This window comes from Centrocercus urophasianus, unplaced genomic scaffold, assembly GCF_019232065.1.
Source record: "Centrocercus urophasianus isolate 14NV4802_14NV808 unplaced genomic scaffold, USGS_Curo_1.0 seq_20, whole genome shotgun sequence".
Classification (NCBI taxonomy): Eukaryota; Metazoa; Chordata; class Aves; order Galliformes; family Phasianidae; genus Centrocercus; species Centrocercus urophasianus.
Genome location: NW_024884756.1, coordinates 11,345,200 through 11,371,841, shown reverse-complemented (window position 1 = coordinate 11,371,841; position 26,642 = coordinate 11,345,200). Strand labels below are relative to the sequence as shown.

General features: G+C 42.8%; 2 protein-coding genes and 4 non-coding genes across 7 annotated transcripts in view; 1 reads left to right on the top strand and 5 right to left on the bottom strand.

Annotated features, from left to right (window-relative positions):
* Positions 1 to 133: 133 nt before the first annotated feature.
* NOP58 (NOP58 ribonucleoprotein) lies at positions 134 to 24,614 on the bottom strand. The gene is made up of 15 exons (XM_042822333.1): positions 24,467 to 24,614; positions 21,472 to 21,548; positions 19,835 to 19,887; positions 17,568 to 17,692; positions 16,692 to 16,828; positions 15,469 to 15,533; positions 13,515 to 13,649; positions 12,625 to 12,770; positions 11,568 to 11,694; positions 10,787 to 10,950; positions 9,934 to 10,068; positions 8,640 to 8,701; positions 6,141 to 6,274; positions 1,203 to 1,324; positions 134 to 477 (listed from the first exon to the last, which is right to left on the bottom strand). The coding sequence occupies exons 1-15, from the start codon at positions 24,509 to 24,511 to the stop codon at positions 421 to 423; spliced, it is 1,584 nt and encodes a 527-aa protein (XP_042678267.1). The 5' UTR covers positions 24,512 to 24,614; the 3' UTR covers positions 134 to 420.
* Positions 11,349 to 11,433, bottom strand: LOC122162417. Its single transcript, XR_006169559.1, has one exon. It is a non-coding gene; the product is annotated as a small nucleolar RNA SNORD11 (small nucleolar RNA).
* LOC122162413 lies at positions 12,438 to 12,521 on the bottom strand. The gene has a single exon (XR_006169554.1). It is a non-coding gene; the product is annotated as a small nucleolar RNA SNORD11B (small nucleolar RNA).
* Positions 14,793 to 14,880, bottom strand: LOC122162416. Its single transcript, XR_006169558.1, has one exon. It is a non-coding gene; the product is annotated as a small nucleolar RNA SNORD70 (small nucleolar RNA).
* Positions 19,456 to 19,544, bottom strand: LOC122162415. Its single transcript, XR_006169557.1, has one exon. It is a non-coding gene; the product is annotated as a small nucleolar RNA SNORD70 (small nucleolar RNA).
* A 1,161-nt stretch (positions 24,615 to 25,775) lies between the features above and the next one.
* Positions 25,776 to 26,642, top strand: part of SUMO1 (small ubiquitin like modifier 1) — a 10,954-nt gene continuing 10,087 nt past the window's right edge. Inside the window, exon 1 of one of the 2 annotated variants that reach the window (XM_042822465.1) lies at positions 25,776 to 25,991. In XM_042822465.1, the coding sequence (XP_042678399.1) occupies positions 25,791 to 25,991 (201 nt within the window). In that variant the 5' untranslated portion in view covers positions 25,776 to 25,790. Of the gene's footprint in view, positions 25,992 to 26,451; positions 26,546 to 26,642 lie in introns of those variants that run through there. The other variant, XM_042822466.1, reaches the window with a different exon arrangement.

The following is a 26,642-nucleotide window of genomic DNA, read 5'->3' as shown; positions in this document are numbered from 1 at the left end:
GGAAGAAACTGCAATGGAATGTTTACACATTGAAAAAATAGTTTTATACTGATCATTCAATTACAACATTAAATTTTAGGAACAGTCCCAATAATGGTTAGAAAGCCAGCAAATAAATTACAAGACAAAGGCATAAGATCTCCATAAAAATGTTTTTATTCTTTATCAGTGAAGACTGCACATGAAAAAAGGATCTACTGTCAGCTTCTCAACACAAGATACTGCAAAACAACAAAGCAGTCTTCCTAAGTAGCAGGGACAGCGGGGTATCCTGCTTCAGGGCAGAAGACAGCTATCAAATGCACCTCCTTGCCCTCTAGCAACATAGAATGGTAAAAGTTTTCAGCTAGAGGTTAAAGAAATTAGGTCAAGAAATGCTACTCTGAAGCACTGTCCTATGGCCTATGTTTCCACCTTTTCTCAGTCTTCATCCTCGTCTTTCACCTTCTTCTTTTTCTTCTTTTTTTTCTCTGTATTCTGGAAACAAACAAACGTTGCTATGAATAAGCTGTAATGGAGAAGCAAAACAACACGTGCAGCTAAGCAACAGAGCTCAAACTCAAAGCATCTGCCCCAGCTGCCATGCTCAGCACAGCACAAGAGATGTTCCCTTGCTCCGCTGCTACTCCACTTGATGGTTAGAACACAGCAAGGGAAGTTGTGCAGTCCGTCGCACACTGCTGGCTGCTCCAAGCTGTGGTCAGTCTGTAACAGGCAGTGTAGCTGCTCTAACGAAAGGGGAATAGATGAAATTCCATGTTAAGAACAGAATTTCAAAACTGAGCAATTAATTTAGTTACAGCATCCAGTCGGCTGCTGCTAGGAGACATCAAGTGATGCTTCATCTATTCAGCATGCACAGACTTTGCTCTACAGGAACCCTGAACAACAGAGATGCCTGTGGATCAGTACCAAGAGATCTCTAGAGAAGTAGTAACAAGAATGGAGACTAAAGCTGGGGGTGAGCTCAGAAAAGGAAGGGAAACACTACTAGTGCACTGAGAAACTACAATTTCTCAGACCTTATTATGTAATACAACTCTTCCTGAAATTTACAGTGATGGATATTACTAAATGAAGTTGCTAAAAACAGTCCCTGCATAACAGGAGTTCAATAGGCAAGAATATTTTCCCCTTGCTCCATATATTTTGGAGGGAGTCCATCCTAGAAAGTGTCAGGCAGCCGTGCAGTTCTGCCTCACCTCAACTGTAGAGCTCGTAGGCACTTCTTCTGTCAGTTCCTCCTCTTCTTCAGCCTGTTTTTTCTTCTCCTTTTTCTTTTTCTTCTTTTTGACAGGCTCATCCTCTTCTACATTTGTCTCTTCTGTACCAAAGAAGGAAGAACAATAAAAGGCAAGTTGTTGATAATTACAAGTGTAAAAGGCAGAGGGAAAAAGCTATGAGATTTGAGAGGATGCAACAAGGATATTAAGAAAGCAAAAAATACCACGCTGTCCCCACACTCATCTTTAATCCTCTCCTCCCCTATTTGTATGACTACTGCTTGCTATCACCAAAACTTACAGCTACCTAAGACATAAATGACAATGTGACAGTACTAATCACATCTCACACAAAAAGCACTCCTATGTGCCATCCCTAACATTCAAAATAAGCCTGCGTGTTTTATTTGCATTTCAGGTGCTCTTTTTGAAAAGAGACTGCCCACAGTTTGGCAAACATTTTCACTGGCATCACAAGAGCCAGGGAAGGACCCAAGAACCCACATCAGCAGTGCATTCAGCCAGCAGCAGGTTATTGGCAACTGATTCCCTTATCTTCACACTGGAAAGAGGCAGATTAGCAGTCATTCAGACTGGAAAACACAAAGATCTCCTAATGCTGAGCTGACAAAATATTTAATGCAAGAGTAGAAACTCTGTCCTAAAAAATAAGATTTATATTAACCTTGGAGGACTGTTAACTCAAGGAGGGATTTATTCATGTTCTCTTACACTTATTTTTCCAACTATTTGCCAACCACTGGTGTATCTGATCACTGTGTTAGGAGGACTACAATTTACTACTACTCATCTTCAACAATATATGCCACAGTCTAAGGAGCCTCCAGGTAAAGAAAACAAGCAGGAACCATTATGCAGCTGATAACTTTTGCAGTAGCCAGCCTGCTGCTGGAATATATTGAAGTTAAATTTATTTGCACAACTGAGTCAGTGCTAGATAGCAAGTTTCTCAGTATGAAGTACTCATGAGCACATTCATGATGGAGTAACCACTGTCCTTCAGCAGCTACAAAACAAAAATACTGAAAATGGTAGTACCTGGAATTATGTATAGCTGTTACCCAGAAGCACGACTCAAGATGCTGTTTTCTCACTGTATTTCTCCAAGAAACATTTCAGCCTGAAAGCACACTCACTTATCACTTTCAGAAAGAAAGGCACAAAACTAGGATTACTGCAATAGTAATAAAAAAATCACATTCTAAAATCTTCATTGTACTGCCACAAGTTTAGTACTTCAGAGCAGCAGGACTGAGTCAAAAATAAGCTCCTACCTTTGCCATCAAAAAGCCTTCAGACAAAAAATGGGCTTTAGTACAGAAAATTTCTAGACATTTCTGCAGCAAAATCCAGCCAACCAATACCTGCATTTTTTTGACATTTAAAAATGCCAGAATGAAAATAGCAAAAGGATTCCCAACAAAGGAACCTTTTCACTGTATATATGATTTTAAGGGGATTCTGCCATAAACATGCTTTGCAATTAACTGTGTGCAAACATAAGGAGCACAAAGCATGTAACAGTGAGTATACTCACCTTTGTACTACTGCTTATATGAGATAGGTAAAATAACCCTATGCTACATTAAAGCCATACAGTATGACAGGAGTGTATGCATCACATTTTGCTACGATACATGCTTTCACTCAGCAGGATGAGTAAGCTCTGCATTGTCAAGCACAACACTGGGTAGCACATCTCTTGCTATTACCATGTGTGTCATCGAGTCTGAAACACCAGGCAGTGGAATCCGCCACAATTTACAGCCACAGATAAAGCACTGAACACTCACAGTCACTTCTCACAGCTGGCAGCAGATGCCTTCAAGAAGATTTAAGTTGTTGCTTTCTAGCAAAGCTCATCACAGGACTTCATACATTTGAACCTAGGCAGAATGAGGATAAAGGCTCCAGGGGGGCTACTCTTCTCCCTCTGGATCCAGTACTTCTAAGTCACTCAAGCCCAGCGGGACTTCTTTGTGATACACAGCAGTTGACAAGAAAGCCACCAGCCGCTGCTTCAGGCACTAAGGCACAAAAAGCAGCACCCAGAAGAAGAGTTTGATCAATGGTCCTGCACAGCACTGAAAATCATTAGTTCCAGTAACCCATTTTCCACCAGTCTTCTCTAAGCTTTCACACACCAGCCTCCAATTCACCCTCCCTTCTCCATTATGATGCCCACACACACCATTAACTCACACAGCCTATCAGTAAGGACATCACATCATGACACTCCTGTCATTTAAGGCTTTGGGCCTTGCAGGGCTCATGCCATTAATTTAAGATGATGTCTCTTGCCAAGAAAAACCTTCACAGGTGACAAGCTGCTGCTATAACCTGATGCCTCCACACAACTTGAGTACCTCACCGGGAGCACTGGCTAGCCTCACTGGTGGTACATATTGTTTGGCCACATCTAGCTTCAGACTTGAGGCAACAAAACATCAGTCCTACTTCCCATTCTCCACTATCAACACATTTTGTATTAAAAAGCAACTCCTTAAGTGGATTACAAATTATTCCAGGCACTAACCCTCCCCTTAGTTCCTTTTAGGCGTAACATAAGAGCTGAATGTAGTTTGAGGTCATGCCACCCCCTTAGCCCCTATGCTACTAAATTCCTGTCCAAGTTACTACCACCACACACACGCCTCTAACAGGCAGAGAGAAAACATCACACACCACACTTTGCAGTTGCATTTACATCTCAGTCTAGCCCAACACAAAATACTGCTCCCCTCTACTACAAATGTTAAAGCAGTAGTCTGACAAAGCACTTTTCAATGCAGCTTTCCACCTCATTCCCATTCCTTACCTTCTTCATGGGATATGGACTGGATCAAACTTGATTTGGCTGAAGAATTTTTTTTCTCCTGGACTGCTTTTCTACCGTGCCTGCTTATTATGCAGCTGCACAAACAGCAAGGGGAAGGAAGGGGGCAGAGAATTCCTACACAATGTATGTGTAATCTCTGACCAGAGAAAACCCTAAGAGTAGTGCACATGCGAAGAAGAGAGTACTGTACTGAAAAGAATAGAGCCAAGAACAGCAGAAACCGAAATGCTTGTACATATTCAAGCAGATATGCAACATAAATATTCATGCTGGGACCTCCTCTGTACTCTTCGGTATGTTTCAGAACTTAATAACTACTCAACAAACTTCTTGGACCAAAACCTCACCAGCATGCTGTTGCAGACATATCAACTAGAAAAAGAGCAAGGTCATGGTTTGTCTAGCCTATGTCAGGATGCTGAAGGGATGAAATCTATATACAGTTGTTATGAGGTAAATAAGCTGTATGCTTCTTCCATAGTCTGTCAAGCATTTGGCACACAGTAGGGCTCTAGTTCCCAAACTGTCTCAAAATTACACACTTGATATAGAGATCTGGGGAAGAAAAATAGGAGCTATGAACATCCAAAGGATGCCCTACTCTTTCAGGTACCTTGGGTATCATTAACTTTTTGAAAAATCAAACAGCACAGATTTCAGTAATTCGTAAGTATTCTTATGAACACTCTCTACAGCTCAAATCAGTCTTGGTAGCTCAAGGGCAACTGTGAGGCTCCAACATTCTCAATAAAGCAAAGGAAGAAAACAGAAACAGTTTACCTCTATAAAAGCACAAATCATTGAGTAACATTTACAAATAGAAATACCATCCTCATACTGGTAAGAGATCAGGCTGGAAATAACTGTAATACTTCACCTGCAAGGAGCTCATGCCTACAAAACATCAATATTTTTGTAACAGAAAGGAGACCCAAGGGAACAAGTCTGAGGCTATAGTAAGGGGATTTAGTTGAAAGGACTACCAGAAGCAGTAGCTGTGAAAACACCCACATTCTACAAAAACCAAATGGGCAAAGTTCAAACTTTTAAAGTACTCAAGTGTCCTTGTTTCATTATGATAAGCACACGAGAACAAGCTGGAGCACATATCTCAGATTTAAAGTACAAAGAATTCCCCCACCCGTGTAATTTCAATTCTCCTAAGTTCAGTTTCCTACAAGTTGCTCCATACATGTACACAGACACCAGGAATCAATTAACAAACCAGTATCTGGAAAAATCACCTCTCTAAGTTGAGCGTTAAGTAAAGAGTCAGCACAATTACTCATAACCAGCCTCTGATTTCTCTAGAGCACAGCAGCACAGAGGAAGACAGAAAGAAAAGGCTCTGACAGCCCCAGTCTGCAGACATGAGCAGTAGATAGAACTGGGAGCAGCTCAAGCCCGATCTAGTTCAGGGCTTCACAAGAGGAACTTAAAGTCATTCCAAGTTACCTACTGGGTACTCTACTGTCATAGCAAGCATTAGGCCAGCCATTTAGGGGTGCTGCAAGTGTACGCACAAAAAGAGGGACAACGTTGCACAAAGTGAACCACAAAACAGAGTGCTTTGAAACCACAGCCCCAAACCTTTCTTCACACAGTATCTCAGAGAAGAACAGAACAACTGTCGCCACAGTTGTTTTAGCTCTATAGACAATAGCTCCTTGTGTACCATAAATTCAGACTGAATTTTCCAAGGGTCATTTAACCTCAAGTCCTGATGTTCAACTTTTATGTGCTGGAACTCTCCTATACAGAATAAAACAGCATTCATTTAAAGAAAACTCAGGCAAGTTGTTTTTCTCCCCCACAGGAACTTTCTTCTTTCTAGACGCTAAGAGTCACTGAAGATGAGCCTACTATACAGTGCAAGAATAAGTAGAGCTCTTACTTGTTAAAATGTTCAATGCCTACAGCAGTTTTATCAGAAGATTCTTTTTTATTATTATTAATATACTGCATCAGACCAAGGAGAGCAACCAGGTCCTGTGGATGGCCGTCAGACTGCACAAAACACACAGCAGCATGCTAGCAGCATAGATGCAACAACTAACCTTTCATCTCTGCCTTGAACTTCTTCGCTTTCACCGCAACCCCTGCCTCCTGCTCTTCCACTTCCTGAATTTTGCGTTTCTTTGAAACAGCAGGAAGCGTCGAGTCACCGGAAGGATCATACACCTTTATTTCACTGTAATGAAGAAAACAAGTCAGTTCAGGTAATGAAGAACTAGCCTCCAGGTAAGATCTTGAAGTGAGCTTTCCAACACAATCTCCTGAAAACATTGGCAAAACAATCCTGCTCAGCTAACAAAACATCTACAGGTAGTTGGCCCTTTCTTCAACGCATGAATGGTTCATCAGTAATTAGGAGTACAGAATATATCCCATGAAGTACAACTGTCTGATCTGAAGAGAAGGATCAGTTCAGCCAAGAGCTCAGTTCTGGTTTATATCCGAGATTCTACAAAGCACTTAAGTTACCCATTTTATCTCTTGCCAGCTTAAAGTCTTCCTATCACTGTTGTATGGTCACAAGTACATAGCTCCCTACAAATAGGGGAGTTCATAAGCGTACCCCCCTAGGGTTATCAGAAACACAGGACTGGGAAGAGCTTTGTTTCTGCTTTTTCTGTGCTGTTTCTCCACCATCACATTCACAGGGCACAAGTTAGAAGGCAAAGTAATGGCTCATGTCTGTACCACTGACTTCACAAGAGAGGAGAATACCTAATCTGTGGCTGAAGCCACCTCTATCTGAATACCAAAAGGTCCTTTGTTCAGCCTTTACCTCTTATAGAGACTGCAGAGAACCAGCTGCCCTTAAACACAGTTCTCTTCCACCATACTTTCTCAAGGACAGTTGAATCACTAATAGCAATAATGCAATTTTTTTTTTAATTCAGAACAGAATTCCTATAAGAGAAAGAAGTTCTAAAACAGTAACTCCAAACTATTTTCCATCCAGACATGTGAGCATCTAAACTTCTCTAAAGCAGGAATCTGAAGTAGCTACCTTGCAGAGGTTGCAAATGCAACTGAGACTAGTGACCAGACTGAGAAACACACAGCAATACTAGCAGGTAGCATTATCAACTTCTCCTCTAAGCATCACAGACTCTGATGGCTGTGATCACAGCATGTTGCTTGGCAGAAACTGACTACACAGCCTCTTAGGAACAGTGGATTCTGTTTCAGCTCTGCAAAGTAGTCAGACAACAAACTTCTGAAACATTACTGTGATGTAATTAATGCTGGGTATGTAGTTCCGTACAAGACTAAGAGATTCTTGCCAATATCCTTACAACACTAGTTTGGCCCTTCAAACAATATCCACAAAGCTGCAGTAGTATGGCTACTATGAAGATAACTTGAAGGAGACTGACCTGGTGTACAGATCATGGCCAAAGTAGTTGTAACTTTTTCAGAAAGTAAACATGCTCCTGAAAATAAAACTTCAGAAATTCCGGAATTCAAATTATTTTGAGTGCATGAAATGAGTATTTTTAATCTCTTTCCCTTTCAGACAGCCAAGCTAGGCTAAACAGCACGAAGTTATCTTCAGCCTCTCTTCCCCCAAGCCTACACGTCTGCAGAACAAGCCTAAGAGTAGGAACATGTCCCAGCAGGACTTGACCACTCCTCACTTCAAGAGGTCATAAACCTACAAGTATGTTGTCTTCTCAACACCTTAAGTTACTGCCTCCTTACACACACTGATGCTTCATTTATTGACAGTTGTTTTTTCAAAAACTGCTCCAGAAAACACAACTATCACTACCCTTTGAGACACTTCACAAATGGAAATGCAAGTTACAGCCAGCCTTGAAAAAGATGTGTGGTAAATGCAAATGGATGCAATGCTGCTAGTTTTTCTGACAGAACTAACAGCCTGCTCTACTTCTGCCAAGCACTTGCCCTTTCTACACCAAGGAATCACCAGAATGGGAAGGCCAGGTTAAGCAAAATGCCTGCAAATAAATTAAGTGAAAAATTCAGACATCACAGCTCAAATTAACAGTAATACATTCCAGCCCTTAGATGTTCAGCCAGCAAAGCTGCAATTCACTCATTTCAGGCACCAGAAACCACTCTATCTGTTCCTTAAGACTCTGCTACAGGACCTAAACAAGGAGATCAAGCTTTGCTCAAAACAAGTGGGTTTTTTGTATGTTTACTTTCCTAAAAATAAGATTTCTAGGACAGCTTTCAAACATATCCAAGAAATTCATATAAACACCAATTTTCTCAATTCTAACTTTTTCACACTTGCATTAAATAAAGCTGCTATATAGTTATCTGATGATGTCAACAATTTTCTGGTAGAAAATCAGGACTGTTTCACTACTTTACTGGCTTCACTATAACCATACAATGTGGGAACATGGAAATTTGCATTAGTGATGGGGACATGGTATCAATGTTTTAGAGCATAGACTTGAAATCCAGTCTTCTGGATTTGAAGGCAATCCAACCCGCAATGAAAAAAACTTCTTAGGAATAAAAGTATGAAGAGTTATTTACCCTCAGTCAAGCTGAAAAGAAAAACTACTCACCTCTTGTTTTGATACTTGTCTGCCCTGGCCAAGGCTTTTCCAGTGCCACTTATTCTTCTTATCTAAAAGAAAATTTAGAAGTGAAAAATAAATTACTCAGAACAGAAACAATTCACAATACAAGATTCAGAGCCCTTGAAAGGAATCAGAAGTGGACAGATGGGCTTATGTGATTGGCCAGGATCTGGCACAACTGTACAAGTCTTTCTCCTAGGATTAGAATAGCAACAGGGTGACAACTGAGGTGAGAAAGGCCTCACGACATGCTTTTCTAATACTGCTCTTCTAGAAGCAAGCTCAACTAAGGGACATCTAGCATGGGATCAAACATAGCACAGCCACATAAAAAGATCAAAATTGGAAATTCACTGAGCTAGTTCAAATTTGTGCACGCTTTCTTTTTTGTAAGGACAACTGTATGTTAGGGTAGGTATCATTCTACAGCTGGCATAAAGCTGACCTTAAAACCACAACACAGGCTCAAAACTTGATTTGATTAAATCTGTACTTGTCAGATAAGTTGGTACTTTGGTATCAACTAATATAGCTTCTTCCTTCTGTTTCCATGGGAAGTACTGTGTCCCATGAAATACTCAAAGAAGAACTGGCAAGTTTTTCTGGATTTTTCTTTTTTATTTTTTGGTACTAGCAGTGCCAGTAGTACAACATAATAGCAGCAGATATAGCTTGGAAGGCTGCAAGTAGTCATAGCTTGCAAGACCACGTGCAGAAGGCATACTACCTAAAAGGGGAAAGTGAATCCTATGTTGTCCCAGTATGTTATGCCAATGGCAACAGATGGAACAGCAGGTACAGAGAGGCAAGACGCGTATTAGGTGATGAGAGGGTAATGCAGCAGCTCTTCTGTGATGCAAATAACATCTAGCTTTGGCTCTGAAAGCTCTGAACTCTACACACCATCAGATTTTGGGAAATCACAATGTGAAATGGAGCGGAGGAGGAAAAATAAACAAATTGGCTTCCTTCTTAGGCAAAGCAGCCATGACATAACAAGTATATGTTTACAATTAAAAAATAAATGTACTAGAATATAAGTGCATGATCATTTTCGCTTCTTCAAAGCCAGCATTTTTCAGTATAACATACATAGGGAACCACACAAACAATAAAAACAGACATCAGCTCACAGGCCCTCCGGATAAGGTTTGGAGATAAGCTACAGAGTAACAATGACAAAGATGCAATGTATCAGAAAACCATGCCAGAAACAGAAGAGGTACAGAAGTCACATTTTCCAAGAAAGTCGGCTTCATGCAGCAACCCAAATGCTTACTCCTCTCTCTTCCAAATGCCTCATTCTTGTCTCTACTTTTAATCTGTTCTCAGCTCCCATTTCAGCACTGGTATCCTCTCCAAGGGCATCGTAACGAATAGTCAAGGCAGTCTTAGCTGCCAGCATTCGAGAAATCTGGGCAAGGCAAAAAGAATATTAAATGCTAAGACTGAACATAAGGCAATGATTCACTCTGATCTGGAAACCATAACCACAAACAGAAGAACAAAGCAACCTTCTCCTAGCAGCATCCAGTCCAGAAAACAATTAGTATGTCATTCTTTAGCTCTTACAGACAGTTAAGTAACACCATATTTTCTACATCAGTAGGGGGACACTTCTAAACCTAGCAAATAAGTTAGACATCTCCCACTCTACCTCAAGTTTTATCCCTGGTCATTTTGAGGTATAATTTCCAGGTGAATAGCTTTCTTCACAACTCAAGATGTCTCCATCCAGCTGCTTTACAAAAACCTAAGCTCTTTAAATGTAAGCCATGAAAGTTACTACCTTCAGGACACAGTATGAACTTGATTTTCAAATAAGACTAATGCCTGACACAGCTTAGCTTACTATCACATAGAATAAAGCAGTACAATATCTCTTGAGAAAACCAGTGTTACATCATAACTCAGCAGGAATGGATCTATTACAGAGTTGTGTTGAACAGACCACCCCCTTCCCCTTTGTCAACAGGAATGGACACCACAAAGATCTGTGGGATACTGGTATAACCACGAAGCAGAACAGGAGACAAGGCCAAGGAAAGGGCCTTAATGTGAAGCTCAAATCATCTCAATGGCACACTTCCACATTCTGAAAAAAGCCAAGATTCAACAGTTCTGATACTCACCTTTCCTTTGTTCTTGGCAGTTGTTTGTCCCACTAAGGAAGCATGATAGATAAGGCCAAATTTAGGCGTGTCCCGCTTAGTCTTCAGTGCTCTGAAGAGTGCTTTCTCAGCACCCAATATCTGAACCGTTGAGGCTGGATGTTTTGCTAGATTCAAGAGAGAACCTAAAAGGAAGTGACACAGGAATATAATCTATCGGAAGAGCAGCTAAACAAGCATAATACTAGATCCCTACAGTATTCAAAAGCAGAATATCTGAGCACTCAATTTCTCTACAAGTTGCTTCACGCCCATTTCCCAAAGAACAAGTAAGCCATTTCAATCTTTCACACTTAGACTAACTCTGTCTCTGACTTCAGCAACAGGAAAGAAGGGTGAGTCAATAAAATGTTTGGTACAAGAGTCATGTTTACTCCTGACCAGGTCCACCGGCAAGAATACATCATCACACAACTGCAGCAGATAACCAAAATAACACTGCTACCTTGAGCCAATCTTAATACAAATGCTTGCAGCCAGCTTCTTAGTATTTTATCTGACTGGACTGTCAGAAGGGGGCTCAGTGTCTCAGAAGAGGTAGTGACTTAAGTTGCCCTCATATTCCAAAAGGATTCAGGCCAACCAAGAACTACATCATCACAGACCGGTACCAAGCTCACACTCATATTCTCAAGAGATGCTCATCACTGTCTTGCATGATGCCTTTAGCCAATTAGCTCCTGACAGACAACTTTTGATGAGGTCAACTAAGCTTTATTTACAATGGACAGTGGTGACCCACCTGCATGAGCAATGAGCCTTGCTCCTACCAGTTCACCCACCATGACAGTGAGATTTGGAGCAATGGCCATCATTCTGTTCTTCAGGTAGTCATACAGCTGTGTCCGATACTCAGAGATCTCAATCACCTGGCATACAAAGTTTAGTTACACAAATCAGAATTGGCTGACAGACAAATCAAAGCCCTAAATGAAAGTGTTGAGAATTCCAACCAAGGAGGCTAGCAGTGCAAACTACACAGTCAAGAGTCAATTACAGAAAGCTTTATATAGGGCATATTCCCAGAGCAGAGTTCCATCCATGAAGTATATTGGATTTGTATTGTTCATTCTCTCATGCAACCTATTTTCTCAGTAGAGCTCCTGATAAAGGAGCTGACAACATGCCAAAGACAGCGAAGCAGAACAAAAATACTTAGTAAGGACGTTTTCTTTAGGACAAAACACTGGAACATTCAGTTTTCACATAAATCTTTGTCACCATTCTCTTTAAATAGGATAAATGGTCTTTACTTGTTCCATACAAATACACTCAACTAAAACACACATAAAAAAGCAGCCCAGTCTAGACTGAGAACAGGAACTGCTATTCCTAACCCTGCCACTCCCTGGTAAAGTCACAAAGGGATTCAGCTGGCACCAAAGTCAGAGGGAGTTCATAAGCAATACAAATGAAAGGAGAGGGCTCCTGATTCTTTTTAGGCCTCAGTGCTAATTTTTAACCCAGGGCTTACCACCCAGCTTCAAAATTGACAGGTTAGAAAGAGGTTGCACAGTACCATTCTCCTAAGGGCTTAAAAGCAGATCGATGCCAGAATTCCATGCAAAAGGACAACACTTGCAGAAGGCTTCAAGTAGACATGGACAGATTGAGATGGCTCAGATGAGGTAGTGACTGTGCACCCTCATGTTTGTACATCAGGAAAACCACAATATAGGAATCATCACTGCCATCATGACTGTTAGAAAAACCCTAGGAAAGCCTCTCCTTGGTAGAAGAATCTCTGATGTTGTGAGGCAATGTGGAATTTCCACTGCTATTCATATATGTGTACATACCTGATCACAGAGATGGATTATGTTGTTTATATCTTCTTCTGATACTTCTGTTCCCATGGAAATCTCAGCAGCAGCTTTTACGTCTTCCTCAATCTCCTCTGATAGGATGTCAGAAACATCAGAAGATGCAAAATTTCTTCTATCTCCTGCAGGGGACAGATGAAAGCATGTTTGTAGTGGGTGCAAGATGAGCAAGTATGAAAAGAACAGAAACAGACAAAAATAAAGGCTAAAATAACAGTTAGTTAAATCTGCTATCATCCTAACCTAAACCCCCAAAATAAACATTTATGTTCAGGCTTTATTTACGCTACCTGAGAATGGCTAGGAAAATTAAATTTGGAACTAGAAAAAAGCCTTTATTCTGTAACACCAAATACTTCACCTTTTCAGTATTTTCTTGCTGTAAAATTCTCAGTCACGAGATTACAAAGGAAGAATACCAGGAAGCAAGCAGTCACTTTTAACTAACCAGGCCTAAGTAATTCTTCCTACAATTGGAAGAGAAGGAAAAAAAAAAAAAGCAGCTGTAGTCAAAGGGAACAGCCACAAACAGGCCATGATTCCCTTTACATCGTTATTTGGCAGCTAATATGCAAACTGATCAGCTGATTAATTCTAATTCTATGGTATGCTGGTGGTCTTCATGAAGAACTGGCTGGTCATATGATATTAGCTTTATACTAAGCTTCAGAATTTCAAACTGCATTAGCATACAGAGGCAACTATACACCACTTCTCTACTGGCCCTATTTACGCTGCTCTTGATGGTAGGATTGTACACGACACCATGACCTGCTGGAGAGCAAGCAGCTCTGGTCTACAGATGTCACAACATTTCACATTAGTACACAGTGCATTCCCCAGCCTCCCGCCTCCTCATTACTCACCAACTTTCCGCACGCATTTACAATACGTTAGGTTGTCTGTGATGATTTTACCCAGCTCAGGGAAGTGCCAACCGTACCATTCTCTACAGCGCATGATATAATTATTCAGTTCTTTGTCCAAGTCATCAAGAAGTGCTATGAGAAACAAGAACGGGCATTTGTTTCTTACAAGGAAATTGAGAAATGGTTAACTCTTAAATTGACAAATTTAAACAATGTACAGAGATAAAAGATATGTTGTTCCAAAAGTAATACCTCCTATTTATTTCCATGGAAACTGTAACAGATGCAAAAAGCACAACACCACTGTTTGATAAAGCAAATTCTCAACTACCAAACACTTTTTTTTCCTCATCACAGTCACCACCATTAGCTATACATATTCACCAGCAGTGAAAAAGTCTGCATGCTGCATTAGTAAAAGTCTGCACCAGAAGGCGGACCCACTGTCATCACTGCCTTGCTGTGCTGTCATCCACTGTCTGGTCTCCAGAAATGTTCAACAAGTATCATTGAAAGTCACCGGGTGCCAATTTTTCCACACAGATGAATTCAACGACACCTTTGTTCCATATATGCGTCCATGTCAGACGCCATTTTGTAAGACAGCCCCGCTGCTCCCATATGTCACACAGTAACAAAATATAACGCAATATTGGTGGGAAGGTTCTACCTCCACTACCACAGCACCGACAGTCACCTCTGATGTTGCTGGCCAACATAACAAAACAGGAGGCATTATCTTCGGAGCAGACTTCATATTTTATCAACAAGATTTTATGGAGTGAAACTTAAGCTTCAGTAACATAGAAGTCTTTGGTTTTCATAGAACTGCATGATCGTAGGCACAACAGTGCAGAAACATCAGAATTACCACAAACGTGGTCTGAAAGTTTCACCACTGGGACCACCTTGGAGAACAGACTCCTTTAACAGCTGCAAAGGGCATTCTCTTGGACGGGGTACAGGAGCCACTGTGATTCTCCCTGTCTATCAGAGAAGTGCTACACCCACAAGATGGATGTAACAGTTAGCCACCTAATAAACTTTACAGAAAAAGCCTAATGGTGAGAATGTATCTTGTACTCAGTTACTTCATTATATTAAGCCCTTTAATTGTCTTTATAGTATAAATGCATCCTCCAAATCCAACAGGCTCACCAGCTAGAAGATACGACTGATAACTGGATTTACAACATCAACATGTAACACCCACGGCATATATTGCTACAGAGCCCCGAGGCTAAAATATTTCCCTCTAGTGCAATACCAACATTCCCATCTGTTGTCTCAGTGGTAGTGACGAAGTAACTGAATTAAATCATTATTTTCAGCTTAACTATGTTTCATCATTGACAGCAGTCTGGGAATTAATATTCAAAACAGAATTCCTCGCTACTGCTCACAGCAAGAATGTTGATTATGATGTGGATGCCTACAAAGACAAATGAGGAATGGGTGTCCCTATCTGTGTTCACAGCTGCAATCTGTTTTCCGTTAAGAAAGCATGGGCATGGAAAGCAGCATAAAATACTGCAGTGGATTTTACACCTCTGAAGTAAGAGCATCTCCAAATCGCTCCCTATGTGACCTACCACGAAAATGGAGATTCAGAAAGCCCTGTTGTGTGGGGCCCAGACACTCTCCCAAAACAACTGAGGTGAGACATGTTGGGAAGTGAAGTCCTCAAAGGACTGAACTTACACTGCCTGTATTTCAGCTGATCTCTATGCTAAGAAAATGGACATTGGCTTACCGCACGACCCTAACAATGCTACTGTTTGTGGGAAATCCTATTGAGATAACTAACCTTATGCCTAGCTGAAACACAATATGATTTACCGTAACGTACTAAGGGAAAAAAAAATGACACCAATGCTTTTCTGCAACCAGCATCAAGAAGGCAAATAACATAAGCTGAACCATAAATAATTTAGGCTTTAAATATACTTACAAATTGCCTGAACAATCATGGTATCTACTTTGTCTGGGCTGAATTTCAACTTGTATCGAGAAAGGCTGTGGATACAGAAATAATTTCATCAGTACGCTGACATCCCACTGCAGAGCACATCCCACCCATCCCTATTTTACAGGAACATGGCTGTCCACGCATTCATTCATACCAGCTCAACTCTGTGGAGCTGACCACTCCCACTTGTGACCACTGAAGAAGCCCTGATGACCCAACCTGTGACATATGATGAACATATGTTGAACAGCTGTGACATATACATGTGCACATGCTGTGAAAAAAGTGAAAGCTAAGGCTAACTGTATCATGTGCATCAGACTGAGCATGAACACTGTGGCAGGAAATAGGTTTCTGGTTTCCTTCTGCATTGCTTCCCGCAAAAATTATTTGTCAATAGCACTTTCAGTTCTGCAGCAATTGGAAGTGATCCACAAAAGACAAACTACACTGCAACAAATATCAGCAATGGCAGTGAGAAGTAATAGAAGAAACTTCCCAGAACAGACTCTCACTAACTGAGAATGTCCATTATCATCTGGCTTTCAATATATGTTAAAAATTTCTACAGTAAAACACATGATATCCACTTACATCTTCTTTTCTTGTTTAATATTAATGCCTATGTTCTAGACACCATTAGCAGCAAAGGCATTTTAAAGAATTAGCTACAACAAAGCAGTTCTCTAACTTGCCAATGGCTACAGAACAAGCTCATGTTAGAAAATGAATTAAAAGTTGCACATGAGTGTATGCCTGACCCTGTGCTGATCCAGTATTTTTTTTCTATTTAACTACTGCTCCACTAAACCTAGCAAGGCATGATGGTGAGAAGGAAAAGATCTCTCTGCCTTTAATATTTACATTATACACGTTATATGCGCATGTATGCCAGTGTAAATCAACAAACTATAATTCTCCCATCTCTAAATGGCAATGGAGTTTTAAATTAACCACTCAGCTGCGACAGAGACATTACAAACCAAACTAGTTTGGTGAAGGGAAAAGAAGCTATCAACTTTGGAGTGAGGCTGAAGCCTTTCCCCAAGAAGGTGGCTGCAAAGTGGAAAATCCCTGTGAAACAAGGCTTCAAGTACGCATGTATGTTGATTTATAAAGTGAATACGAAACCATATCACAGCACAGAGCAGCCAAGGACACAGAAGTAGGGTAGTGACAGCATGAGAGTTGTGCTAGGAACTCACCTGTGTGCCAGACCCAGACACATAGCTGCCATCTCTCGAGAAGGCAGGCCTGTAATAAGCCCTTCAATCTGTGAACGAATCCCTCTCATCAGCTCTGTAACCATCGGGCTGTGTATACAACTCAAATTCAGCTTATCCTGTAAGATGGAAATTGTTGAGTCCAAGTCAGACATGACAATAATGTTTCTCTAAATCCCTTCTTCCAGAGCTTTATCTCATTACGCCTGGCTTCCCCATGGCAATTCTGTGGTCACTCAACAGGTTCAAGTATTTTCTCATGCTTAAGGTAGTGACAACTTCAGTTCACTACACCGTATCCAACAATCCCAGTTTGAAGAGGAGATGCATAATTAAGCCCCTATTTACTACATAGGCACTGGAAGTGCAGAATCACAATTTTGAAGTTTACTGGAAACAGTTTGGTCCCAGAGAGAAAATTCAAAGGCAGAGTATATGAGTTTTCATTTCTTCAGGGTTTGGGATCAGAGAACAAGAATGAATAATTAGGTCAGAGTCCTTGGCAGTATTCACTTCAACACTGAAGCCTTCTCTGTTTGCATCCCACAACAATCTAACACAGGATGCGAATGTGGCTGAATAAAACTCTCTGAAACAGGCAGCAATCAGACATGAGATGTGAATCTAGGATTTAACAGTTAGGAGGTACCAGAGAAAGCAGACCACTTCTACAGCACTTGCTCCTCTGGTAGGCAAGAATTGAAGGAGACAACTGATCATAAGGAACAGCGATTCTACACACCACAGACACCATAGTGGCAGCAGGTTCCATTGCTAATAATTTTTATCTTTCTAGAACCTGTTTATAAGATCTCAGTAGTATGAAACAAAGATGAAAACAGGAAAGTCAATAATCACCTTTATGACACCACCAAGTTTAGCATCTGCTACAGCCAACTGTTCATGGGCATCTTTTGCCACTATCTTCTTGAGAATTTTCTTCAAGTTCTTGCTGAGCTTGCCTTCTACAAGAGCTGTAGATGCTGTAGAAAACAAGACCACCAAACATGCAGTTTCATTCCTTTCTTAAAACCTGCAACTATATGACTTCTAACTTGGTATTTTTATTTTGACTGCCACAGTAGCTTTAGTCTGAGCTGCAATACCACTTCACGGCGTGGAAATTACATTCTTGCCCCATTGAAGACCTAGATCAGGAGTCATTTTTCCACCTGTTCTGCCTTGCTTCATGTGCTTTCAATTCAGTTTTTCTGAATTTTGCTTACGGAATGCTACAAGTACATAATGTCTGTATGATCAATAAGTATACAGAGGTTAGGCTTAGTAAGATTATCACGGTGGAAAGATAGTCAAAATAAATGGAAATGCTCACAGTAAACTCCACAAGGAGCAATCTCCAGAAAAAGACCCTTCCCCAGTGGGGGTCAGCCCTTAAATGGAGTCTAGGAGAGGTGCAGCCAGGCTCCAGCCTTCCTGGCAAACAGCTGCATTGCCTTCCCCTGTGCTCCCACAGCTGACTCAGCGCTTGCCTCAGGTGGTCAATCAGAGGTTCAGGTCATGATCCAACAGTTCCCATACATATGTCTTAGATGTAAATTTCACATTTCCAAAAGCAAAGTTTTAAGGGAACATTTTGTATACAATTTACTTAACTAGGTCCCTTTATCCACTTAAATTGAGTAATGGCTTATTTGCATCCTGTGCTGGCAGTAACATACGGTCCTTCCAAGCCCAAGAAAAAACACCCAGCACACCCGCGGATCAGGGAGTCAGAAACAGACCCTTTTAGCATACACCACATAGACTGAAGAACTTCAAATGGCTTCTTTTCATACTTAAGTATGACCTGTAAGAGGTTTACAACCCCACACAATATATTTTAAGATGGCACAAATAAAGCCCTTTGTGCAGATCAACTTCGTACTCCACTGAACTTCTGTGATTGATACATCTTCAACATAACACACAGAACACAAGCCAGTGATTTTTGATTTCTAGAATCTTAAGGAAATGCAAGAGCAAATTGTGCGCTCACTTACCTTTTTCCTCTCATCCTTTCTAGAACGGAGATAAGTTATGAAACTTTCAAGATAGCCAATAGCTCCTGAGCCTCATAAAACAGGCACTTACATAACAATCTCTTCAAAATGAATGTAACATAGGTAGGTTGAGTAATCTTCTCCATTTTCCAGATAGACTCAAAGCTCTAAAGCTCTAGCATTTTCTGTTGGTTTTATAGCTTTGTTGTTCAGGTGTTGGGATTTATTTTTTTTTTCCGCATATTTTCAAATCAAACTAGCAATACATGATCTGAACATAAACCTAAGCAAAAGCAACATATTGCCAAAAAACACACCAGAGAAATATACTGCAGCTTCAGTCTCAACTCTTTCATTTGCATATATGACACCTCCATTTTCACAGTGTTTCCTTACCTTCCTCTAAAAGCTACCCCTACTATCTTAGAATATGAAAATCCATTATTTGGTAGTAAACATGAGGTGTAACATCCACTTACAGAATTTATACACTGCCAATCCATTCAGCACTAACAATCATGCCATCCCTGAACAACCAGCTAGCACTTTCATCTTTTCTGTTCAAACTAATTTGCAGCATTGAGAATTTAAGTGTTTAAATAGTAAAAATTACTGAATATAAGGCTTTCAATTTTGTTTAAGCACCTGAATTTCTCTGAAGTGCAATATCAGCATTTTTTCCACTGCAAAATAAAAAGTATAACACATCCATAAAACAAGCAGTTATAATAATATGTAGTCTGATATCGTCTGTTGTCTCAGTGGTAGTGACGAAATATTGCCTCAAATCAGCTACATTCAGTTCCAACAAGTATCCATCATTGACAACAGACGATGCACAACAAATTTCTACGTGGCGCTCATTAGCAAATTGCTTGGGCAATGAGTGATATGAAAAAAGTAAGACTTCGTTATGTCTCTACTACACTGTAGAGTGGGTGGATGACCTCATAAAATAACAGAAGCAGATGCCTTTGAAAAATGCATTACTGAGAAACTACGCAAAGAAAAAACAGCAGACAGAGGTAAGCAATGAGTGAACTATTGTCCAACAGGTTAGAGATTGTTGTTGTTTGGCTGGCTTTTGTTTTTATTTTTTGATGAACAACGCCAACTTTCCCTTACCAGCAAGCGCTTCTGTTGTGTCCTGAAACTTTTCAAAGTGTTTCAGCTTTACTCTGCAAAAGAAAAATGCAAGCATGTAAACAAATATATAGAAACTAGATGCCAAAAAAAAGCTCGCTTGCTTTTTTTCCTGCCCTCACTATTACAGTTCCCCTCTTTGCCTCCGATTGCAAGTGAGCAGAGATGAATATTCAGACCTTCAAAAAGGAAAAGGAGCAATGTATCTGATATTTAAGGACAGACATTAACCACATGAATTTCAAGACTGCACCATGATTGTTACTGCTGACTGATAACACTATCCTTCTCATCTTCAAGAGAACCTTCTGCCTCCATGGGACACAGCCTGCACAGTGCAGATTTAACACTCTTTTCCACCAAGAATTCTTCAAATCTTTAAGACTGAACTGATTCACTGCCCCTGAATCCTCAAGTCCGCCCTTGTAATTATATGTTAGAACAGAAGTTTCGAGCTGAGCTTAAAACAAACAGCCAGTAAACAGAAAATTCTTCCATCGCCTAACTGCTCACCAGAGCCAAAAATCATATATGCAGCGTTTAAACACACTGTGCCAACTCCCACAGCTCAAGTTCCTTCTCCCCCTCACATAATCTGTGGTGTTGATATCTAGAGTCCCAGTGAAGAAGCTATCACAATCCAGTAAATTCCTTGTCAAGGGCAGGCATTTAACTAATCCAGTTTTGATTAACCACTGTGCTTTGTGAGTCAAGTATCTGCAAAAGAAGCAAGGTCACAGATAAAGCTGAATGCCTGAATTAAGAACACAAGCCCAACAAAAGCCCCAGGCTTATTCTGATGCCTTTTTAGAATCATTAGAAATACAAGAACTAACTTGATCAGAGAACAGATCCATTAAGAGCCATATGCTGTCTAGCAAGTGGCCAGGATGATGTTTCCAAGACAAGATTAACAACACTTCAAACAGACAAATGTGGAATATTCTGACTTCTCCTCTAAATATTCCTCCAGAGCAGTACAAATCCAACTCACAAGTCATAGCTTGTTCAGAGGTATCTGTTCTAACCAAAGCTGGTTAGAAATGCTCCAATAAAAACACCCTAAGCAGACTTGGCAGGAATTCACCATTGTTCCCAGCCTTAGGACTATTTGCTAGGAAGGCCAGCTTGGTCAGCAGGCACTGCAATCCCAGGCAGCTGCTCAGCAACACTAACAGTCATTGGTGGCATGGGAAGCAACGCTGGCTCTCAACTCACAGAAGGTTTCACATGCAATTAGTTTCAGCTGGATTGAACCACGATGGGTTTTTATTTCAAGAATTTCCTGCGAGCACAAAAACATGTTATGTCAGCCAGTTTCAGCATCATAAACTTGGATGTTCTTGCCAGAACATCCAAAACTCCTTATAATATTGTTCTTTCCTCTCTTCAGTGGCACTGGTAATAACTTCTGCAGCTTAATTATGCAGCTATACACACACACACACATATATATCATTTCAAGATAGTACTTGATTTCACCTTACTGGTGTTCACAGCTTTTAAGTTTTACAATATTTAAAAGTCAACACTTGTTTCTGAACCTTAGGTTAATAGAGCTATACAGGCAGCTATGTACTTCTAAAGTCAGGCTGTCACTCCCACATCAGGCTGCTTACATTTTGTTTGCTTTTTCAGGAGTTTCAAACTCCTTCCACAAACTGTCAACTTCTTGGAGTTTTTTCTCATTCAGAACCTGCAGACAAAAAAACAAACAAAACACAAGTATATTAAAGCACTTCTGAACAACCTTCAAACCTGCATTCAGTAGAGATGACCCGGCACAGATTCATGGCACATCCTACCACTGGAAGTTACTGCAAATTGAGTCAACAAACACAATTATGGTAATCTCCAGTCTCACCGTTCCGTCTCAGCATCTTCATCCCACCCGGAATGCAACTGATTTTACAGAATTACACTTGCTTTCAACTGCACGATAGAAGTTGCTCAACAATGGCTAGGTCCTTTTGAACCTGCACCATCAAAGCAAAGCCCTCTCCTTGTTTATCAAAACTGGTCTTGCTCCACCTCTTAAAGGATTCATTCACAACCCCAGTGACCCAAAACCAAACCTGTCTCTATTCTGGGAAAATACAAACACGTCTGGGACACCTCACAGGAAGGAGTGATCCCACACCTTATTTTCATGAATCCAAATGAGCCCAAGGAAGAAAGGACATCACAGTAGGGATGACTTTTCACCACAGCTCAGTAATCATTTGAGTTAAAATTGCTTAAGACAGAGCAATGGCTTAATCCACCTCTGGTCAGAGGGGATTCCCTTTCAGTATTTAAACAGGATAAGGATAACAATTATGCCATTAGACCCTGCACACATTTCACAAAATGCTGAGTGTACTGCAAATTCCTAGAAAATTGCTCAGGGGAACAGCACCAGCAAGATCCTTATAACTTTAAGTTCTTTATACCTCAGTAAAAATGCTGGATTTAAGTTGTGACAAGCTCCAACACAACTACAATTTGATTTGGTCAAAAATTGTTCTTGCACCCTTGCAGATTTTTAAATTGAAGTCAAAGGAGGTTCTTTCTTTATTTTTTTAAATTAATGCTGAGCAAATAAACATGATGACTCATTTCCCACGGGTCTCTCAAGCACAAGACAACCTTTGGGCACATCTCCCCCTCCCCAGCCTATTGATTCTTTGCTTTGGATTCATCTTTGATATGGAGTGGCTTAGTCCTTCCTATCCTGAAGCTCAGAGAATTCTCTGTCTCTATAAACAGACATCAAGAAAAGCACAAGCATACAAGCTAATAATCAAGGTTGCTAGTATACAGAAATTATGGCTGCCTATGGGCATTTTACATCCCACCAAATACTGAGATATATTGGAACAAGACTTCCAAGAACTAGAACACTCGCCTTTACTTCGTACACACTCTTCACTCCTCTGATGGGAGCAATACCTACAAGAGAATGCTGAAGAGCCACTCAGCTTGCAAAGGAAGATGGTTCTGTTCACCAAAGCATAAAGGCAGAGCACAGTTATGTTGGCTACAGATAGCTTCTGAACACTGCTGAAAAGAGAAGTGGGTGACAACTGTTTCCAAAAGTTCTGAAACCTAAATTCTCTTCAGTTCTCAAGGAATTAAAGAAACAAACTAAACAGTAACTATCTTTAGAAGCTGTCTAAAAAACCCCAAACACTATAGTGATTACTTGGATACAGAACAAACATACAGATATGACAATCACATAAACTTGCAGCTAGTGCGTGGAGGAAAGGAATACTCTTCCTTGTCCTGTACATGTGCAGTGTGCATGGGGAGTTACAAACAGAACAAGCGTGGAAAAACAAAACATGCTCCCAAATACACATCTTAATAAAATGTTAATTACGCTCGGTTCTAACAGACAGCTTCCAGCTCTCTTGCATTCAACCCACACACAAACGCAGTTTGCTCTACCAGGGTATGTTTAAAGTCTGCAAGGGAATGCTGGTGCTTGCTGCCTGGCGCCCTCTGCTGCCCGGCAGGGACACCACAGCTGGGCCCAGCACGCAGCTGCTGACGTCAGCAGCAACACTTCTGCAGCAGAGTTTCTTCAGTTCTGCGTCTCTACCGCCTTTATTTTAAGCCAACCTTGGTTTCATTGGCTTAAATATGGGCTGTTTACAGCCCCTCCTGACTCCTGCAGAATTACTGAATAGAATCACTGAACCTCCTGAGTCAGAAGGGACCCTCAAAAATCACTGAATTCAATTCCTTGCTCCACAAAGGATCAAAAGTCAAACCTCTGCCCACGTGCACTGCCCAAACACATTCTGAAGTCCCGGCAGTTCAGGGCCGTGCCCACTTCCTTGGGCAGCCTGTTCCATGCCCACTGCTTTCTAGTGCAGAACCTCTCCCTGACCCCCAGCTGCCCGTCCCCTGACACAGCTCCATGCCGTTCCCTCGGGTCCTGTCGCTGTCATACAGAGCAGAGCTCAGCGCTGCCCCTCTGCTCCCCATAAGGAGCTGCAGCCACCATGAGGCCTCCCCTCAGTTCTGCTCTCTGGACTGAACAAACCAAGGGACATCAGCGGCTCCTTACACATCTTGTCCTCAACCTCTTCCCCATCTCTGCTGCCCTTCTGCAGATGCTTTTTAATAGCTTTATACCTTTCTTACATTGCGGTGCCCAAACCTGCACGCAGTGTTTGAGGTGAGACAGCACAGCATAGAGCAAAGTGGGACAAAGCCTGAGCTCCACCACCTAGCTAAGCAGGGCTTGACATTCAGCATTACTATGCAAAGACAAAGTGTTACACTGAATTTGACTCATCACCACATTAGTTACTTTTTTTTTCACGCTAAAATAAAACTCTCGTTAACAACAAAGCAGCAGAACGATAGGCCAAAGCCTGGAACCTTGGAGCAGCTACCCACATTCCTCCATACAACCCGCAATGCGGGCTCTCGGCCTCCCCCCCGGCTCCCGCTAACTCCGCTGCTGCGGGCAGAAGCCCCAGGTCTGACGAAGAATACTGACCAACACCCGACTCCCCTCCCCAGGACAGACACGCCACAACTCCGCGCCGCCCACCAGGCCCCAACCGGGCGCGAGGCGCGGCCGCCTCACTAACCTCGGACCGCGCGCCAATGCCTTACCTTGAAGATGGCGTAGCCAGCAGCGGTCTCGAACAGCACCAACATAATGACAACGGAGCGGAGCAGGACCGGGGGCGGCACAGCCACGTGCGCGCACGCACAGTACCCCCCCCTCCCGGTTAAGCACGCGCGCACCGGAAGAGGAAGCGGGCGCAGCGGAAGTGACCTCACCGGTAGGGGAAGCGCTGAGGCCGCCCGTCGCGCGCGCTCCTACGGGCCACGTGGCGGGAGGCGCGCGCGGCGGACGCGCGCAATGGGCGGGGCTGGGGCTGCCGCATGTATAACCGTTACCCTATGGGGGCGGGCATTTAGCGGGAGTGGCTGCGCGAAGGCAGGGCGCTGAAAGTCTGGCTGTCGCTATGCAAGTTTCTGCCTATAAGTAGTAGCCTACTGGGCTGTGCTGCGACCGAGGGCCGTGCAGTGGGTACGAGCTGAGCGTAGTCCCTCTTTTGTTGTGCTCCCGTTGCTGCTTTCGGAGCTGCCTGTGCTGCCGTCGAGCGCGCGGCTCTCCCTGCCCGCCGGGAGGGGGCGCTGTTGCACCCGGGTTGATGCTGCCGTGCCTTACTGCCTTTTATGCAATCATCCCCATGAGTCAGCAGCGCTGCGTTTCCTGCCCTGTGCTTGTGTAAGGGGTGCGCTGGGAGGCCAGCAGCCTGAAATACAGGGATTCGCGTTATTCCAAAGGGTGTTTCTTTTTTTTTCTTTTGCCGTGAGAGTTCTTTTTTACTTTCGATATTGTAATGAATATTTAAGCCTTGTAACTAATAGCATTATCAAAGAAGCAACGTTCACCTCAGGAGGTCGTTGTCAGATTGATGCGCCTACGTTCAAAGCCCCGTTTCAGTGCTGATGGCCCAGGATGTCGTTTGGAACGTTATATTCACCCTTTTTACCAGCATGACCTGCTCCTGAGCAGCTGTGCCAGCGTTAAGAGCCAACTAGGTGTATTTAATGTTAAAAAACCTGGGTTTGGTAGGTTAAAGAGGCTTCTCACAGGTTCTGAGCAGGAGCGTTGCAGCCCTTCTCTGCTCGGCTGCATCTGTGGCCTCGAGTACAGAGTTACACCTCAACCTGAGGGCATGAAGGGGAGCTCACCAACTCCAGGTGACAGATTAGTTGCAGAGGAGAATCAAGGAAGTTATAACACTTCCCACAATAGTCTCATTTAATTCCTGAGCAATGGTAGCAGCGATGGCTTTGAGTGTTCTGAGAAGAGCCTTATGTGTGCATGTTGTTTTCTTCAAAGCAGTGTGGTAGTGTTTTAACTGTGAATATATAGTATATTGAATTTACTCAGCTGAAGAAGAGGAGCGTGGGCTTGTTGATGCCTTTCCATCTTTCTCACAGGTCAAGGAGCAGCTCCGCAGACACCGCACGCAGCTCGTGCCCTGGGGCCGCGACTTCTTTAACGAGGCGGAGCGGCGAGTCAGCGCGGTGTGTGCGGCCGTGCACGTGTCAGAGCCGAGCCTTTGTTCTGTATGGGGGCAGGCAGCTGTGCGAGCGTGCGCTTTTATTGCAGAACTGTGTAAGAAAATGGGTAACGTTAAGAATTACGCTCAGGTCTTACGCTACAGCCACACCGGTATACGGCTACCCTTCTGCATTTAGAGCTGTGCTTTCGCTTGTGAGTAGCAACGGCCTATAGGGTGAGGTTTGTTTTATTGTTGGTACCGTGCGTCGTTTCGAAGCCGATTTGGGGAAGGGCGTCGGGAGCGTTACTGAACTGACGCGCTCCCCCCAGCGGCAGTGCCGCCCGGCCCGCTGCCCGGCAAAACGGGCCGTCGGCGCCGCACCGCCCGCGATATGAGTCGCGTCCGCTGCGGGCCTAGCGCGGCGCCGGCCGATAAGCAACAGCGCAGTAGGCCGTGCCCCGCGTCCCAACGCGGAACGAGCCAGGGCGGGCAGAGCCGAGCCCCGCTCGGGCGGGGAGGAGCCGGCGGCGGGAAGTGAGCTCAGGCGCACAGGAAATCCCGCCCGCGCCGCGGCCTGTGTTTGCGCTGCGGGCAGAGAAAGGAGCCGAGCCCCGCAGCGGCCCAGCCGAGCCCGCCGCCCGCCCCGCGCCCAGCCATGTCGGACCAGGTACGCGGGGAGCCCCGGCCGCGGGGGGAGCGGCGTCTACGAAGCCCCGCGGCCCGGGCGCGAGGCGGGAGCCGCTCCCTCCGCCCCCCCCCCCCGC

Bases quoted from the DNA above. Each gene is read 5' to 3' on its own strand.
- NOP58 (XM_042822333.1), bottom strand. From the start codon at position 24,511: ATGTTGGTGCTGTTCGAGACCGCTGCTGGCTACGCCATCTTCAAG. The intron at 8,702-9,933 runs GTAAGCATTTGG...ATTTTCTTTTAG, and splicing joins GGCATTTGGAAGAGAGAGGA to ATAAGAAGAATAAGTGGCAC. The intron at 6,275-8,639 runs GTGAGTAGTTTT...TCTTCATTACAG, and splicing joins GACAAGTATCAAAACAAGAG to TGAAATAAAGGTGTATGATC.